We start from the raw sequence: 15,800 nt of genomic DNA, 5'->3' as shown, positions 1-15,800 counted from the left end.
TTCTCCAAAGGATCTGAAATTGTGCACAAAATACACAGCAGGAGAGGACAAACAAGCTGGAGTTAGAGGAGGGAAAAGAGGGTGCAGCCAGGAGGGACGCCAATCCACAGAACTCAATCCTTAGTCCTGTGCGTGTGCTACAAGGAGCTGAAATTTGGCCCTAAAGCTTTCTGTGGCCAAAGCAGAGGGATAAATCAAATCCGTTCCCCCACTTGCCGTATCCGGGGGTGGGGAAACTCAGCTGTTCAGGAGACGAGACCATAACACCAGGATGCGAGGGCGACTACCCCTGGGAGCAGGTGGTGAGAGAACACTGCTCTCTGATGGCCCGAGGGTGGACAGTGACGGGGAAACCAGCCGCCCGGAGACTCAGAGCGCCCTACCTGGCAGCCGCATACAGAGCGACGTGGTTGCCGTGGCCGCTCACACCCCTCGCGTCAAAGGTCACCACCTGCAGAGACACGAAGGCTTTCACTCCGGGCCGAACCTGTCTCTCCCGCCTCGTCCCCGCGGCCCGGGAAGGACAGGAGGCCCCAGAACCCTGCGCCTGTTCACATTCTGAGTGTATCTGAACTGACGTGGGAGCAGGTCAGGGATGTGTGACCATTGCTCGGCCGACTGTGTGGAGACTGTGGCTGTGGGTTTGACTGTTCGCTCTTTTTATTTTTTTAAATAAATTTATTTATTTTATTTATTTTTGGCTGCGTTGGGTCTTCATTGCTGTGCATGGGCTTTCTCTAGTTGAGGTGAGCGGGGGCTACTCTTCGTTGCGGTGCGCGGGCTTCTCACTGAGGTGGCTTCTCTTATTGCAGAGCACGGGCTCTAGGTGCGCGGGCTTCAGTAGTTGTGGCTCACGGGCTCTAGAGCGCAGGCTCAGTAGTTGTGGCTCGCGGGCTCTAGAGCGCGGGCTCTAGAACGCAGGCTGAGTAGTTGTGGCGCATGGGCTTAGTTGCTCCGCGGCACGTGGGATCTTCCTGGACCAGAGCTCGAACCTGTGTCCCCTGCATTGGCAGGTGGATTCTTAACTACTGCGCCACCAGGGAAGTCCCGAAATTTTTTTTAAAAAGCATATAAGCTAATCGCATTATGGTGGATACGTGTCATACATTTGTCAAAACCCACAGGACATGCAGCACCAGAACTGAACCCTAATGTGAACCAGGACTTGGGGTTATGATGCTGTGTCAGCGCTGGTTACTGATAACATATTGTGGGCTCGGGGGTATGTATGTCCTTTCTGCTCAATTTTGCTGCGAACCTAAAACTGCTCTAAAAAATATACTGTATTAAAAAAAGGTCACCCCAGAACTCAGGTACCCTTTTCTGAGCCCACCCTTCCCCGCAGCTCAGTGTGGGCCCTGTGTCCACTCCCACCTCTGACGCTAGCTGCCCCCGCCCCTCAGGCATGTTGCAGCATGTCACCCTGGGAGTGATGTCAACTTTCAGTGTCTTGGTCTCCTCATCTGTGAGATGGGAAGAGTGAGGCCTGCCCGCCTTTCCTCTCTGGGTCGAGGTAAAGGTCAAGTGAAGCCACGTGGGAGTGTAGGACCTGGACAGCAGTCAAGGCCGAGTGTCCGCTGCCCTCAGGTGGAGGTGATGCCGGGGCCGGGCTGTCACTGGTGAGCTGGGGCACACTCCCTGGTCTGGGGACTTGGGGCCACTGCACTTCGGCTCCATCACTTCTGAAATTCTTCAAGGTCTTGTTTCTTCTTCATCCTATACCTTCTGATAAGCCCCCTCTCTTCCTGCTTCGAGGAGGGCTGAGCTGATCTGTCTCTAGCCCTAGACTCGTGCAGGTTAGGACCTGACAGCAGTGGCGTCTGCGGTTCTTTGCAGAACTCCGTCCACCCTCCCCGCTGAACTGCAGAAATCTCTGGGCAAATGAAGTCTTACCCAGACCCCAGTAAACAAGAGGGAACAGTGGGGCTGCTTTCGCTTCTCGAAGATAGTGGCTCACAAGACATGGTCTGTACTTTACAGGATAAACAGCAGCTCATGTCACAGGTGCAGGACACACGACAAATACTGTCCCAAAGAGGGCTGAAGAAGTCAGGGAAAGCTTCTTGGAGAAGGCGGTCTTAAGCCGGGCCTGGAGCACAAATCACTTTTCTGGGACACAAACTTGGGAGGCTCTTCTGAGAGCAGGAAAGGCACGCAGAGCGTCTGTGCCCTGAAGCTCCTCCCTGGATGTTCAGGGCCACGGCTGCAACATGGTCTAAACAACAACCCAGCCCCTCAGTAAGGACCAACCCTGTTCATCACTGAAAAGGACCGAAGGAAGGTCCAGGTTGGAGACGGCCAAGTTCGCAAAGATGGGAGTTTATCCTACAAGCAGGAGTTAGTGGGAAACCAGCCGTTCCCGTGCACCGAAGCGGGGGAGGGGAGAGTTTGGGGACTGGCCCTGGGGAAGCCGGGGTGCCGAGGGCCACTGTGGCCCACCTCACAGGCCCCACCCTGTACCCCAGACCAGCCCGGAGGACCAGCTCTGCCCCCCTGCCAGGCTTGGGGCCCTGAGAGGTTCTGAGCGTGGCCTGGGGGGTGGCGGGCAAGAGGACCCAGGCCAGGCAGCAGGCCCGGGCCGTGAACCCTCCAGCTGTCACCCTCAGACCCTGTGGGAAGTACAGCCGGGAGGGGTGGGCCTGCGGCTCTGGGTGACCATATTGCCAGCCAAAACAAAGAGGGAAGCCAGCGCAGAGACCTGCACCTCCGCCTTGTGGGGGTCAGAACCAGCCAGTTAGCTGCCCCTTTGGCCCATGTGGACGAAGTTCCTGCTGCATTTCTGTCATTAGAGCTCAAAGACGGTCTAATATATCCACGAAAATCTGCTCTTAACAGAGGTCTAACAAATCCGTTCACCTGGAGAATTCATCACCGATAAAAGCTTAACAGCAGGGATCATCTTTGAACGAGGCTTAATCAAAACTTAAAGCAAGTGGCTGGGCCTTTAAATGGTAGGATTTAGGTATTAACTCGTGAAGCGTTAGCGTTCTTAGTTTAGAGGTGGACACCTTCTTGGAGCCTTAAGATCGACCGCTGGCGGGGCCTGAGAGTCCAGGTGGGTGTTCCTGAGCCGTCCGCCTCTGCAGGTGAATTGAATGCCCACTAGAGCTCTAATCGTGACCAGAGTGTTCTCCCTGCAGGGGCTGTGAATTTATCCTCGCAATTTCTGGAGTGAGGACTCCAGGCTTAAAATCCTAGCTTCACACTTGGTGACCCTGGGCAGCTGCTGGGCCTCTGGGGTCCTCAACTTCCTCAGTGTAAGGTGAGCATTATAACAACACTTACCTCCAAAGTTACAGTGATACCTTAAAACGAAAACGCTTGGTAGAAAGCTCTGTGCCAGAGGGTCGTGGCACAGGCTCGGGGGTCCTGAGGTTTCAGGTGGCAGAACAGGGGTGGGAGTGGGTGGGTGAAGAGGGCGCACTTTGGAAGAATCTCTGCCTCTGTCTGAGCGCTGGGATTTCAGTTACTCAGGAAAGGTGTGTGTGTTCCTCGGTGGGTTTCAGACAGATGCAGCTGGGCCTCTGCTTGGAGCGGAAGGCGTCCCCTTACCAGGTTGATGCGGCGGGCCTCTACGTGCCGGAGGAGGACGTCGGCCACCCGTTCCGTGTCCCACCGCACGCCGGGGTCATCTGGGAAATCCCTGGAAGGAAGAAGCACAACCTGGAAACCGTTTCTAACCTGGTACAGGCTTCCCCCAGGGGCTCCGGTAGGTGTGGGGGGCAGGGGGGAGGCAGCGGCATCCAGACGAAACACGACTCGCTCTGGGGGCTTTGGCTCGTGGCCGGGGGAGGGAGCAGACATCAGCGAGACACGGCTCTGTCCATGAGCTGGGGACAGGTGTGGTACCCACGAGCTCGGACGCAGGGCAGAGGGACACGTGTCTTTGTAAGAGTCAGAGGAACGGCGCGTTGATAAAAGTACGGAGTTGCTTCATTTAATCTCAGACAGGTGTGAAGGAGCCTTGACGGATGAAGTTAAGTAGCCTGTTTGTTGCAAGGTTGTTAGGGATGGATTTGACCCAGGTTTTCTGACTGTAGAGCAGAGAGGTTTCAGCCCTGGGGAGCACCGCAGCCCCATCCCCCCGGGCACCCTCAGGGGCAGAGGCCTCTGCAGGTGGCTCCAAGCCTTATTGCTCCCTCCCCCTGCCACCTGCTGATCTGAGGCCAAGGCTGTGATCTGCCTTCAGTTTGAAGATATTATTCACAGTCTTATAAGTAGGTGGCCATCTCTGCCGGCTCAGGTCCCGGCAACACCCACCTGCTACTGGGAGGACAAGGGCCTCTCCGCTCCCCACCTGGCAGGTGGCTGTCACCTCTCCATGGACAAGGGCCGTTAACGGACCCACTTAGGACTTTGGTCAAAGGAGAGTCGCTGAAGGTTTTTCAGTAGGAAAAGGGCATGAACCTCTAGATAACGCAGCTACTTCCTGTGCTTCCTTGGCTACCTCTTCCACACCCTGGGGAGCCGCCTGCAGAGCTGGCTTCAGGCTTTTCAGAGCACTGTCCTGCCAGCCGTTCCCCGCGGGTCCCCTAATGCTCCTGCTGCGACAGGACAGACAGCTCAGCTGGGGGGACTGGACAGGGAGAAAGGGAGAGGGAGGAACCAGGACAAAGTCCTGCCTTGTTCCCTGGGAGGGAGCTGAATATGGGATGGAGAACATGGCCTGCTGAGCTCAAGAGCAAGAGAGACAGGAAGATACCCTGGAGTGCGACAGCTGCACACACGCCCCGGCTGGGAGGCCCACGTAAAGGGGTCGAGGTGCCCTTTTGGAAACTGGATTTACCGATCATAGTCACATGGACGGAGAAGCAGTGTGAGAGGAAGGGTAGGATGGCTGTTGGCTAAGCCTAGTTCTCGGGCCTGAAGTGCTGAAATGGTAGCACCCGAGTGGGGAGCTCACTGCCGCCTTCTGGGCACCTCAGAAGGGAAAGGATACAGAGTAAAATCAGAAAAGGAAGAGACACATAGGGCAGAGTCCGGGGGCATTCTAAAGGCGGGTGGTCTGTTGTCCTCTCCCTGTGGAGTCTGGGCGCTATTTTCCCAGCACTGACATGTCACAGTACACACGGAACATCGCCGCCAACCGGGGGTGGGGGGGGCGCTCACGCAAGCTTTGTGGTCAGAGTTCTTATCGGGGCTCCATCACTTAGACAGGATTCATTGGTTGCTGACCGGCTGCCCAGGTGGTTGATCTCAGCCTCCAGGTGAGCTTGGCACTGCGTGACCCACAGCCCCACCCGAAGCTCCAATGTGGTGCCCCCCCCCAAACAAAGGCACTGCCATCAGGTATGCCAGAGGTTACTTCCCAGAAGCCAAGCGCAAAGGCCAGACCTCTTTTTGGACATGGCCAAATTCTTTACTATGAACTTCCTTGCATTTAGGAACCTTACTGAACTTTTCTACCAACTATGGCTTGGACGGCCCCACTTCGCACCTAATTAGTGCAACATTCTGCTAATTTCCATTGTTTTGTGTGTCTCTCTACCTGTAGTCAAGTATGAGAACAGACCTGTGTCTCACCTATGTCTCATGTGGTACTTTGCACAATTCAAGTCAACCCAGTTTCTGTAAATAAGCAACAACAATAAATGAGCTCTGCCGTGTGCCAGGCGCCGACCGCACTGGGGAGCTTAAGTGGTGGCTGAGCCACAGGCAGATGTACCTGCCTGCCTTTAGGGGTTGGAACATACAAGTAAGAGCTTTGGAAGATAGCAGTTTTATAAAACAGATTAGGGACAAAAAAAAAAAAAAAAAAGGAAAAAAAATACATGAATTACAGAGGGGAGCAAGGCATCCCAATGGGACCACTTCCCCTCAAGGCAGGAAAATATAAAATTTGATACTGGGAAACTTCAAACAGAGAAATGTAGAAAAAGTGACTCCTTTGAGACCAACTACGTGAGTTGTCTTCTTCCTAAAGTTCAACCCTAATCAACTCGAGGCTTGGGTCCAAGTAATAATTTCTGCAATAGTTCCTTTCTTCTCTGATGGATTAACAATTCCGCCTTAGATAAACATGCTGGCAGAGGTGTAAACACAAGTGTGAGTCAGCCGTTGGACCCCTCCTTAAGGGAGAGCTGGTGAATGGCCTTTGCCCTGTTTTCCTTTGTGCTGTCCTGCTTCTTGCTGGCCGGAGTTGGTGGAGGGTGACTGGAGTTGAAGCAGCCATCTTGGTGCGTGAAGTAGCCTTAGGTACGAAAGCCAGACACAGCAGAGTCGCCACAGAGAAGGAGCCCTGGCCCTTCACACCAGGCCCAGACGGTGCAACTCCTATCACAGTTATTGTAGTTATTGTGGGTTTTCTGTGATTTACTGCATAACCAGATCCTGATTTATATACGCCAGAATTTTGTAAAGCCTCCATTTTATTGATTATTTAGGTTGCTTCCAATTTTTATTATTGAAATAAGGTGGTAACTAGCATCCTAATACATACCTGTTTGTATGCATCTCTCAATATTTCCTTGGGGTAAAATCATAGAGACGTACCTTCGGGGTCAAAGGTGAAGTGAGGAGAACCTGGGTAGATCTCCCTCTGAGGAACCATGTTAAGAGGAGGAGGTGAAGAGACTTCCCTGGCGGTCCAGGGGTTAAGACTCTGTGCTTCCACTGCAGCGTTCAACCCCTGGTTGGGGAACCAAGATCCCACATGCTGTGTGGCATGGCCAAAAATAAATAAACAAATAAAACAGAATAAAAATTTTTTTTAAAAAGAGGAGGAGGTGGAAAGCATGTTAACTCACAAGGAACAGCATCACGGAGAGAGAGCCGTGCCCTTCACAGGCTGGAAGGAAAGACTAACAGGGACTCTTAACTCTTATCAAGAGCTCCTTTCTTTCTAAACAACTCAGGTGTTTTGTACCTACTTGCTTATCCCTAAGAGCTCCCTGAAAAGGCCAGTTCATTTACATTCTTTGACAGCTGGAGAGAGCGGGTTGGAAGGGAATGAGTTACACGTGGAGCAGGCGCCACGGCTGGCTGAGTGGGGCTGTAAGGGAACACGTGTGTTGTCAGGACCCCAATTTCATCTTGTTAACCAACCCTTCTCCTGGGAAATCACGTGGATGTAATTCAAAGCCAACAGGAAAGCAGAGGTCAAGCCCTAATAGTAGTCAGGCTTCATATTTAAGGAACATCTGGACTCGCCCTCCTACCTGAGGCAAATGTGATGGGTTTGCTTCAGCAGCTGACAGGAATTCTGCAGCTGCTCGTTCCTTCCCCCGAACCCAGATCTGAGCAGGCCTACGGCGAACTATTGAGAGGTCCTAGAAACTTCCTTTAATTATTAGCAAGCTCCTTCTTGGCTTTTATTGCAATTTTAATAAAAAGAGTATGGAAATACCTCAGACGCATCTATGCCTGGGTAGCTCTGCTAAGATGTAAAGCTGAGTAACCCTTTCTGGCTGAGACAGAGGATATGGTGGGCTGAAAACAAGTTTCTGGCCAGGTTTGGCCAAGTAGAGCAGAGATGACACCTCTGAAGACCTGAGGACAAGGACAAGCAGGGATTGCACCAGGCGCCCTTACCCGATGCGCCTTCTCCTTCCAGGAGAATTCCCGCCTACAGAGCCCTTCAGCCCAGAAATGGTCAAGCTGAAGCTGCTCTGAAAGGTCTGGCAAGTCACAATCAAGAGGCCCGCGGTCCCTCCCGCTCCTCACTCTAAATCTCTAGTCAATCAGGTGATGTTTCCTGATTAAGAAGCCAGCCGTGGAGAACCAGGAATGGGGGTGGAATTTCCAAGGTCGTTTACAGAGGAAGCCTGGAGACTACTTAAAACATTAAAAAGGCCTAGGAAAGATTGTTTAAAGAAAACAGGCATTTTACAAAGCAAGAAATGCAAGCTGCCAGCATATATTCTTTAGATTCTCAGAAAGAGTCAAAACAAATGCAAAATGAAAGCAGGACATGGTGTGGAGGAGGGCTCACAGGAAAGGGCGCGATTGTCCCCCCCTCGAGCTTAAACGGCTGCACCTGTGTGCGAGGGCAGTTTGGCTACGTGCGATTATTCGTGCTCTTTGACCTTATCTTTCTAGAAATTGACTCTAAGGAAATAATCAGCCTAAAAGTCAAAGTCCAATCAGGCAGAGACACCACTTTCACTGCAATTACAGGGAGAAAGAGGCTGGCAGTTCTGTTGTTCTGCCACCAGGGAGCAATTTCTCTAACTTCCTGAATTGTGGTTTATGAAAAATGCTAAAGATAACACAGAGTTTTAGGGCATGTTCAAAGTAAAAGCAAAGAAACTCAGATACACCCAAGGAAAGGAATGTTAAAGCAAAACCAAAAAAAAAAAAACTCCAGTTACTAAACTTTAATTTTGCTCCTGACTTAAGAATGAGACTCATATGAAAGAGGAAATCTATGTAGAGGAATTGAATTTTGAAAACAGCCTGTGAGAGAACTTCCAAATAAAGGGCTCTGGGTGTGTTCAAGTGGCCAGGTATCCTGGCCTGGGCTCCCCAGAAAGCAGGGCCGGGACGAAGGCCTATTGGGAGGTGTGACCCGGGAGCAGGAGGGAAGCCGCACGGGGAGGGGAGGCGGTGCTGAGTTGCGGGCTGGCTGCGGGGGCCCGCGGGCTGCAGGACTGCGTAGAAGGCAGGCATCTCAGAATCCTGCATCTGTCCGGGAGGAGAAAGAGGCAGGTACTGATCTCCGGGGGCGGGGATCGGGGGTCGGGGTGGTCAGCTCTCCAGTACTTTAGGGCTGAGCACGCGTGGCGGACTCCGCGCAGGGGCAGGGCTGGCCCGGGTGACGGGCCGTCGGCCTCCTGGCCGCGGGGAGGCGTCGTGGGTGGTGCCGGCACGCACCGCGCAGGGCACGGCAGGGCGGGGCTCCCAGAGGGGGGGGGTCGCTGCACGTTTACCCGTGGGGGCTGCGCATGCAGTCGGAGCCAAGCACGGGCGCCAACGCGGGTACAGACCCGGGGAGGCGGGGGAAGGGGCTCGGCTGCTGTGGGGGAGGAGGGTTTGTGGGCCGGCGGGGGCCGCAGAAGCGCGGGGACGCGGCCCTGCGACCCCGAGCGGGCGGGACGCGCGACCCGACACAGCCGAGGAAGCGGCCCTCCCCGGGGTGCAGTTAGCAAGCGCGGTGTTAATTCCGCTGGAAAATGCCCCAAACCTAGCCCTGCCCTAGGCCTTCGCGCTCGGCCTGTGAGGGTCATAGAATAAAGTTTGTTTTCCTGCCGGCGGAGCAGCCTCGGACTCCGACCTGCTCTGCTCTTTCTAGTGACTTGCCCGGGCCCAATGGGGGCATCGTCCCGGGAGGGGGGGAACGGGGCGGTGGGCCCTCCTCCTCCCCCCTCCCTCCTTCCCCCGGGGAGACGGGCTAGCCGGTGGGGACCCCGGCGTGGGACACGGGCCGGGGACTGATCACCGCGCCCCTTCGGCGCCGCGCACGCCCTTATTTGGTCCTGTGGCTCCTCTGCCCGCCTCCTCCCCAGCCTCCCTCCGGCACATTTCTAAACCCCGGGGCTTCCTCTGTCATCCAGGCGGGCAAAGGTCATCTGAGTTCAACGCTAACCCGAGGCGGGCGGGCGGAGTGCTGGCAGATCACCTGGGCCCGGGCGCCGGGCCTCGGGCTGCAGAAGCCGCGCCCAGGCCAACACGGGTCCGGGGCCGCTGGGTGCGCCCGAGACCCCGGGGGACCCGCCGGGCTGGGGCCGGTGCGGGGACCTTGGGAAGCGGGCGGGCGGCTGCGGGGCGTCCCTTGTTCGCCAGGGACCAGCCGAAGAGGAGTAGAGAGGAATAGAAACCGGGGGAAGAGGAGGAGGGGGAGAAAGGAAAGGAGAGAGAGAGAGAAGTGAAATAGACCAGCCTGTGTCTGTGAAGTGTCCGCTCTGACAGGGGCCCCTCCTTAAGCAGTTTAAGAGCCCAGACAACGACCAGATGTCCGAGGAGACCCTCATCCACATAGGCTCCCCACCCTAACCGTACAATGGATTTTCCTTTCTCAAGGACAAAAAGCAAATCATGACTGTTAGGTATACCTGTAGCTCTCCTTTCTCTGAAAGATGCGTTTTATGTTAGTATCACAACAAAGTGTGCAAAGCTTGCAATGTGGGAAATTCTTTTCCAAAAATTGCTAATTTATTAGCTGTCTTACGTGGCAACTGAAAAACAGAACCTGCTCACTGAACTCCCTTCAGAGGTCACAGGGTTCTGCTGGAGAGGCCCAGGCCTGTGTCCGGATTCCTCCCCTCTCCCCACCAGACACACAAGGGCTCCCCTGAGCAGAGGCTGTGTAATAATGTTCTCAGAACAGAGAAGGAAGGGCCGTAGCCTAAACTTTTGATGGGTCTCTCAATCTTCTGGTGCCTGAAATGTCTGCCTCATTCCTTTTTCTGAAAAAGCCAAATTTAGGGTTATGTCAGAGAAGGGGTTCATCCCTGATTTTGGCAAGCACCTGAGACGCTGTCACATGCCAAGAAACAAGAGCAGACATGTAGAAAACAAAACAAAACTAAACAAAAAAACAGACATAAAGCCGGGGTGCGGAGTCCCCCGGGCCACTTGGCCTGCTCACCAGGACACCCTGGAGTCCCAAGGGGTGGGGTAGGAGGGCTGAACCAGGGAGCCAGGGCAGCTTAGGATGAAAGGAAACCTTAACTTGTAGGTTCCACTGGGCTGCAAGGCACTGTGGGTGCAGGAGGATCAGACCAGTGCTCAAATAGCAAAATCCAGGACGAACGGCACTGTCAGAAACAGCCAAACACGTTGCTACGGGGGATCCGAGAGGAAAATCTAAGGTTGCACAGCGTGGATAAAAACGGCTTCTGTGGAGGTGGAGGCGTCTGTGCTGGGGTGGGAGGAACAGGCCTCCCGGCAGGGGCCAGAGTTCCAGTAAGAGGAGGAGAGCAGAGCCACGGTGTGCAGGCTGAGTACAGGGCTGTGGCTGAGACCACAAGTCTAGTCTCGCTGGGCAGGGGGCACCCGTCCCCGTATAGAGACGGTCGTACAGGGAGGAGCACAGGGAGGTTCCTGCAGGGCAGTGGGCAGATCAGGTTTGCATTAGCAAATCAACCTGGGAACAGTGAGGGACGGACTGGGGGAGTGGAGCACAGCTAGGCATCGGCAGGGTCCAGTTCAAAGACGTGGCCGTGCGGATGGAAGAGAGCAAGGCGCCAGGAGCTCTTATGGAAGGAGACTTTGCCAGATTTAGCAGCTGATTGGATGGTTCATACCATCATGAACAAGGAAGGACACAGCATCGAAGGTGATTCCAGCATCACACATGAGGGCTCCACGTTTAGAAACACTGCCTTCCTTACAGTCAGATGCCATCACTTTATTTAGTCATCACTTGGTGTGACGATCCAGAGTGCCAGGATGGGCACTGAAATGGGTGGTACCCAACTATAGAGAGCTCATCCAAATGGTGCTTACTTTTTTGGGTTCGTTTTAAGATCATCAGAATTACAACAGCATGTTTAAAAAAATAATTCTCATGAAGAAGCTGTAGCCATGGAGAAACTCTCCAGGAATAGCCTCAAGGGAACAAGCACCAGAACTGTAGCTTGGCGAGCTCTTGAGTCGGGATGGGGGAAGAGAATCGGGTCTGGTGGAGCAAAGACAGCACAGAGCTGTCAACGGGAACAGCGCCGTGCAGGGCTTGAGGAAGAAAAGGCCGCTGGATTTCAGCCCTTGAGAGACCATGGCTGGCCCTGGAAGCAGTGCCCATGAAGAGGGGCAGGCAGTGCAGAAGGACGGGGTCAGTGGGTGGTGAGAAAGCAGCACCAAGAGCTTCAAGAAGTTTGGGAGGAAGTGAGAAGGGAGGCCTGCAGGACCCGGAGTCGAACCCGGAGTCTGCGGAAGGGTTTGTATAGCCCTGAGGATGTCTGAGGATGTGGCAAACAAGTCAGCTGAGTTGGTAGAGAGTAAAGCTGCCTGGTGAGGGCAAAAGGAGAGACGGAGGTAAATCCTGGGCAACGTGTGGCTGCAGGGGATGGACGTACCACGCAGGGAGCAGGGCTACGGGCTTGCGCGGGGCTAACGGTTCCCGCTCCGTCGGCTGCTGTGAGGGTGAAATGAGATAATACCTGACAGACACTTAGGACAGAGCCCGTCCTGTAGTCAGGGTCCAATAAAGGGTCAGCTCTTGACCTGATTCTTGATTGGAAGGGAACCTGATGCCAAGGGAGGAAATGGGTGATGGGGGGTCAGGCCACAAAGAAGTGTGGTCCACGGCAGACAGCCCACGTGATTAGATCACAGATGTGAGGGAGAAGAGCCAGGCTCATGTGACCTGACTGTCATCGGCCCAGCAGCGGGCCTTCAAAGGTTTCTGTGGATTCGACCTACGTTTTGGGAGGGTGTCAGCAAGGGGACGTCTCTGCAGAACCCTGGATGCAGACGGTGGGGTAGAAAGATGGAGACTAAATGGAGACACAGCTGGAGGGCCGAGCAGAAGCAGGGGGAAACTGAGAGGACCCAGGCACCCGCCACGGTGACCACGTGGGACGGTGGTGCCGGCAGCAGAGGTGACGTTTCATACTGCCTGGAAGAGGCCTGAGAGGAGGCTGAGGAAGGTCTGCAGTGAAGGGGCTGGCGGGACAGGGAGGCTGTGAGGGAGACCGAGAAGGAGCGGCTGGAGTTGCCTGATGGCTCTGGACGGACACTAACGTGTACCCGACATTCCCGGAACCGAGGGTGACGAGGTGCGGTCACGAGCACGGAGAGTACAGGGCCCGACAGTTCATGAAATGGTAGTAGGCTGGGGGCCACCCAAATCCATGGGAATGCACACGAGCATCCTCCCTGCAAAGGATTCCAGCAGCTGTGAGAAGGGCCTGGTGAGACTAACGGCTGGCCGGGAGCAACTGAGTAAGTGTCAGGGCTGACTTCAAAGCTGTGGCTGACCTGCAGGGGCTCCTGAGGACCCCAACAGACAGGCCGGGAGGTGAACTAGACATGAGACTTTGACCAATGGGTTCTGATGGAGCCCAAGTGGGTTCTTACTCTAACTCAACAAAGTTAATGTTAATCGCGGGGACTTCCCCGGGGGCCAGTGGTTAGGGCTCCGCGCTTCCACTCGGGGGCCCGGGTTCCAGCCCTGGGCGGGGAGCTAAGATCCCACAAGCTGCGAGGTGTGGCCAAAAATAAAAAAACAACAACAGAAAACCCCCCAAACAAAAAAACCCAACACAGGGACTTCCCTGGTGGCGCAGTGGTGAAGAAACCACCTGCCAATGCAGGGGACACAGGTTCGAGCCCTGGTCTGGGAAGATCCTACATGCCGCAGAGCAACCAAGCCCGTGCGCCACAACTACTGAGCCTGCGCTCTAGAGCCCACGAGCCACAACTACTGAAGCCCACGAGCCACAACTACTGAGCCTGCGCTCTAGAGCACACGAGCCACAACTACTGAAGCCCACGAGCCACAACTACTGAACCTGCGCTCTAGAGCTGCCGTGCCACAACTACCGAAGCCTGTGCGCCTAGAGCCCTTGCTGTGCAACAAGAGAAGCCATTGCAACGAGAAGCCCATGCACCACAACGAAGAGCAGCCCCAGCTCGCCACAACTAGAGAAAGCCTGTGTGCAGCAACAAAGACCCAACGCAGCCAAAAATAAATAAATAATAAATAAATAAAATAATTTAAAAAAAATAGCCAAAACATGTCTCAAAAGAAAAAAAAAGTGTCAAAATCTACCTTGTCAAAAAATGAGTTCAGGACTTCCCTGGTGGTCCGGTGGGTTAGACTCCACGCTCCCAATGCAGGGAGCCCAGGTTGGATCCGTGGTTGGAGAACTAGATCCTGCATGCATGCTGCAACTAAGAAGTTTGCATGCCGCAACTAAAGACCCCACGTGCCACAACGAGAATCACGTGTGCCACAACTAAGACCCGGTGCAGCCAAATTAATGAAGTAAACATTTTAAAAAAATGAGTTCAAAATGAACTGTTGTTCTGCATCAGAGTTTTCCAGCTGAGGCCCATAAATCCCTAGATGTGTGTAGCCAAATTCTCAGGGCTCCAGGAGTTCTTAGAAAAAGGAATTTTTACTGAGATAACAAACTAGAAAAATTGTGATTATCTCATTGACAAGAAAGCGGATATGTTCATGTGATTTTAGCGCTTGTATTTACGTGTCTGAGATCACATGTGTATTCCCAAAGTGCCTAAGATACTTTTCAAAAAAGGACTCAAATAATACATATGAGCTAAACATAAACAGAAAACTAAGTTAGGAGGAAAAAAGGATCCATGCACCACTCAAGATTAACGAACCCTGCCCCACAGCACTGTGGGTGGAAAACCACCCCATGTTCTCTAGGCAATAAAGGCTAATCTCTCTGTACCAAGCCCTCCTTCCCCAGTCCTGTGGGACCCTTAGCCCCTCTCCTGTGGGGTTACCATGGACCCAGGCAGCACCGTTTAGTGGGTCGCACCCCAGGAGCAGGTGGGACCTAGAATTAACAACGTGAAGATACATTTTGGACTCGATTGCAAAGGGCCTGTGGTGAATTCCCGCACCTGTGTGCCCATCAGGCTCCAGTCTTTCCCTCAGCGATGCTGTGGTTTCCAGACCTGTGTGCTGGACTCTGCCCTGGTTCACCTCTGTTTCTTTACTAAGAGTGGAGCCAGCCCACTTGGTCAGGGCCTCATGAGGGTCTGGTGAGGTCACATGATAAAAACAAGTGCCTTGTTTCCTGTCCTAGATGCTGGCTGTGGTCTGGCGCCAAACAAGAAGGTCAACTCAGAATCACCCCGGGCCACTTGCCTGACTCTGACGCCCCTGTTAGCTCGACACTTGCTGTGGTGTCACACCCACTAGACTGGGCCTCCTTGGAGACAGACACTAGTCCAGTTCAAGTACGTTCGCCCCGTCCTCAGACTGCTATAATCTGATGGCTGATGGGCTGGCCTGTGCTGTTGAGGTCCCTGCCCCTCCGGTAGACATGCCTGTCCGATGTGAGAACACGGAGGGGAGGGGGGCGCAGTGGGGGCTGAATTTAGCTGTAATGGGAATAAGTTAATGCAATGTATAGAAGATCCTCTGTTGGGAAGTGCAGTGAAATGAACAGATAGGTGAATGAAAATTGAAAAGTTAGAGATACACACAAATGTGCTAAAGGATACCTTGGGGCTTGAGGCCATCCTAAATGGTCCCGCTGAACTTGCAGGCAGATCTCTTGACTCCATGCATCCACTGAGAAGGCACAGTCCTTTGATGCAATAAGCCTCATTTTATGCCTTTGATGCAATAAGCCTCATTTTTTGCCTTACAGGGCGGCCCTAAACACGGACAGAATTGGCACCTAAAACGTGTAAAATTTCTCTTGTAAAGATGAGTTTAAAATGAACTGCTGTTGTGCAGTGAGGTTTCTGATGAGGCCTGCAGAGAATTCTGGCCTCCTCTTCCCTCGGCCTCACATCTGAATTGCTCATCCTGACCCATTTCTTTTTTTTAAAATATTTTTTATTTATTTAGTTTTGGCTGTGTTGGGTCTTCGTTGCTGCACGCGGACTTTCTATAGTTGCGGTGAACAGGGGTTACTCTTCGTTGTGGTGCGCGAGCTTCTCATTGCGGTGGCTTCTCTTGTTGCGGAGCATGGGCTCTAGGTGCGCGGGCTTCAGTAGTTGTGGCTCGCGGGCTCTAGAGTGCAGGCTCAGTAGTTGTGGCGCAAGGGCTTGCGGTGCGTGGGCTTCTCATTGCGGTGGCTTCTCTTGTTGCAGAGCACGGGCTCTAGGTGCGCAGGCTTCAGTAGTTGCGGCACATGGGCTCAGTAGTTGTGGCTTGCGGGCTCAGTAGTTGTGGCTCGTGGGGTCTAGAGTGCAGGCTCAGTAGTTGTGGCGCA

General features: G+C 53.8%; 1 protein-coding gene across 4 annotated transcripts in view; it reads right to left on the bottom strand.

The window, feature by feature from the left end:
• Window positions 1-15,800, bottom strand: part of PIGL (phosphatidylinositol glycan anchor biosynthesis class L) — a 63,442-nt gene that overhangs the window by 17,401 nt on the left and 30,241 nt on the right. For all 4 annotated transcript variants that reach the window (XM_060082982.1, XM_060082979.1, XM_060082981.1 and 1 more), the window contains exons 3-4: window positions 3,553-3,643; window positions 384-451 (exon numbers count right to left, since the gene is read on the bottom strand). In XM_060082982.1, the coding sequence (XP_059938965.1) occupies window positions 384-451; window positions 3,553-3,643 (159 nt within the window). The remainder of the gene's footprint in view (window positions 1-383; window positions 452-3,552; window positions 3,644-15,800) is intronic.

Source organism: Mesoplodon densirostris, chromosome 18, assembly GCF_025265405.1.
Source record: "Mesoplodon densirostris isolate mMesDen1 chromosome 18, mMesDen1 primary haplotype, whole genome shotgun sequence".
Taxonomy (NCBI): domain Eukaryota; kingdom Metazoa; phylum Chordata; class Mammalia; order Artiodactyla; family Ziphiidae; genus Mesoplodon; species Mesoplodon densirostris.
Note: the sequence above shows the minus strand (reverse complement) of the source record. Positions and strands in the feature narration are given on the sequence as shown.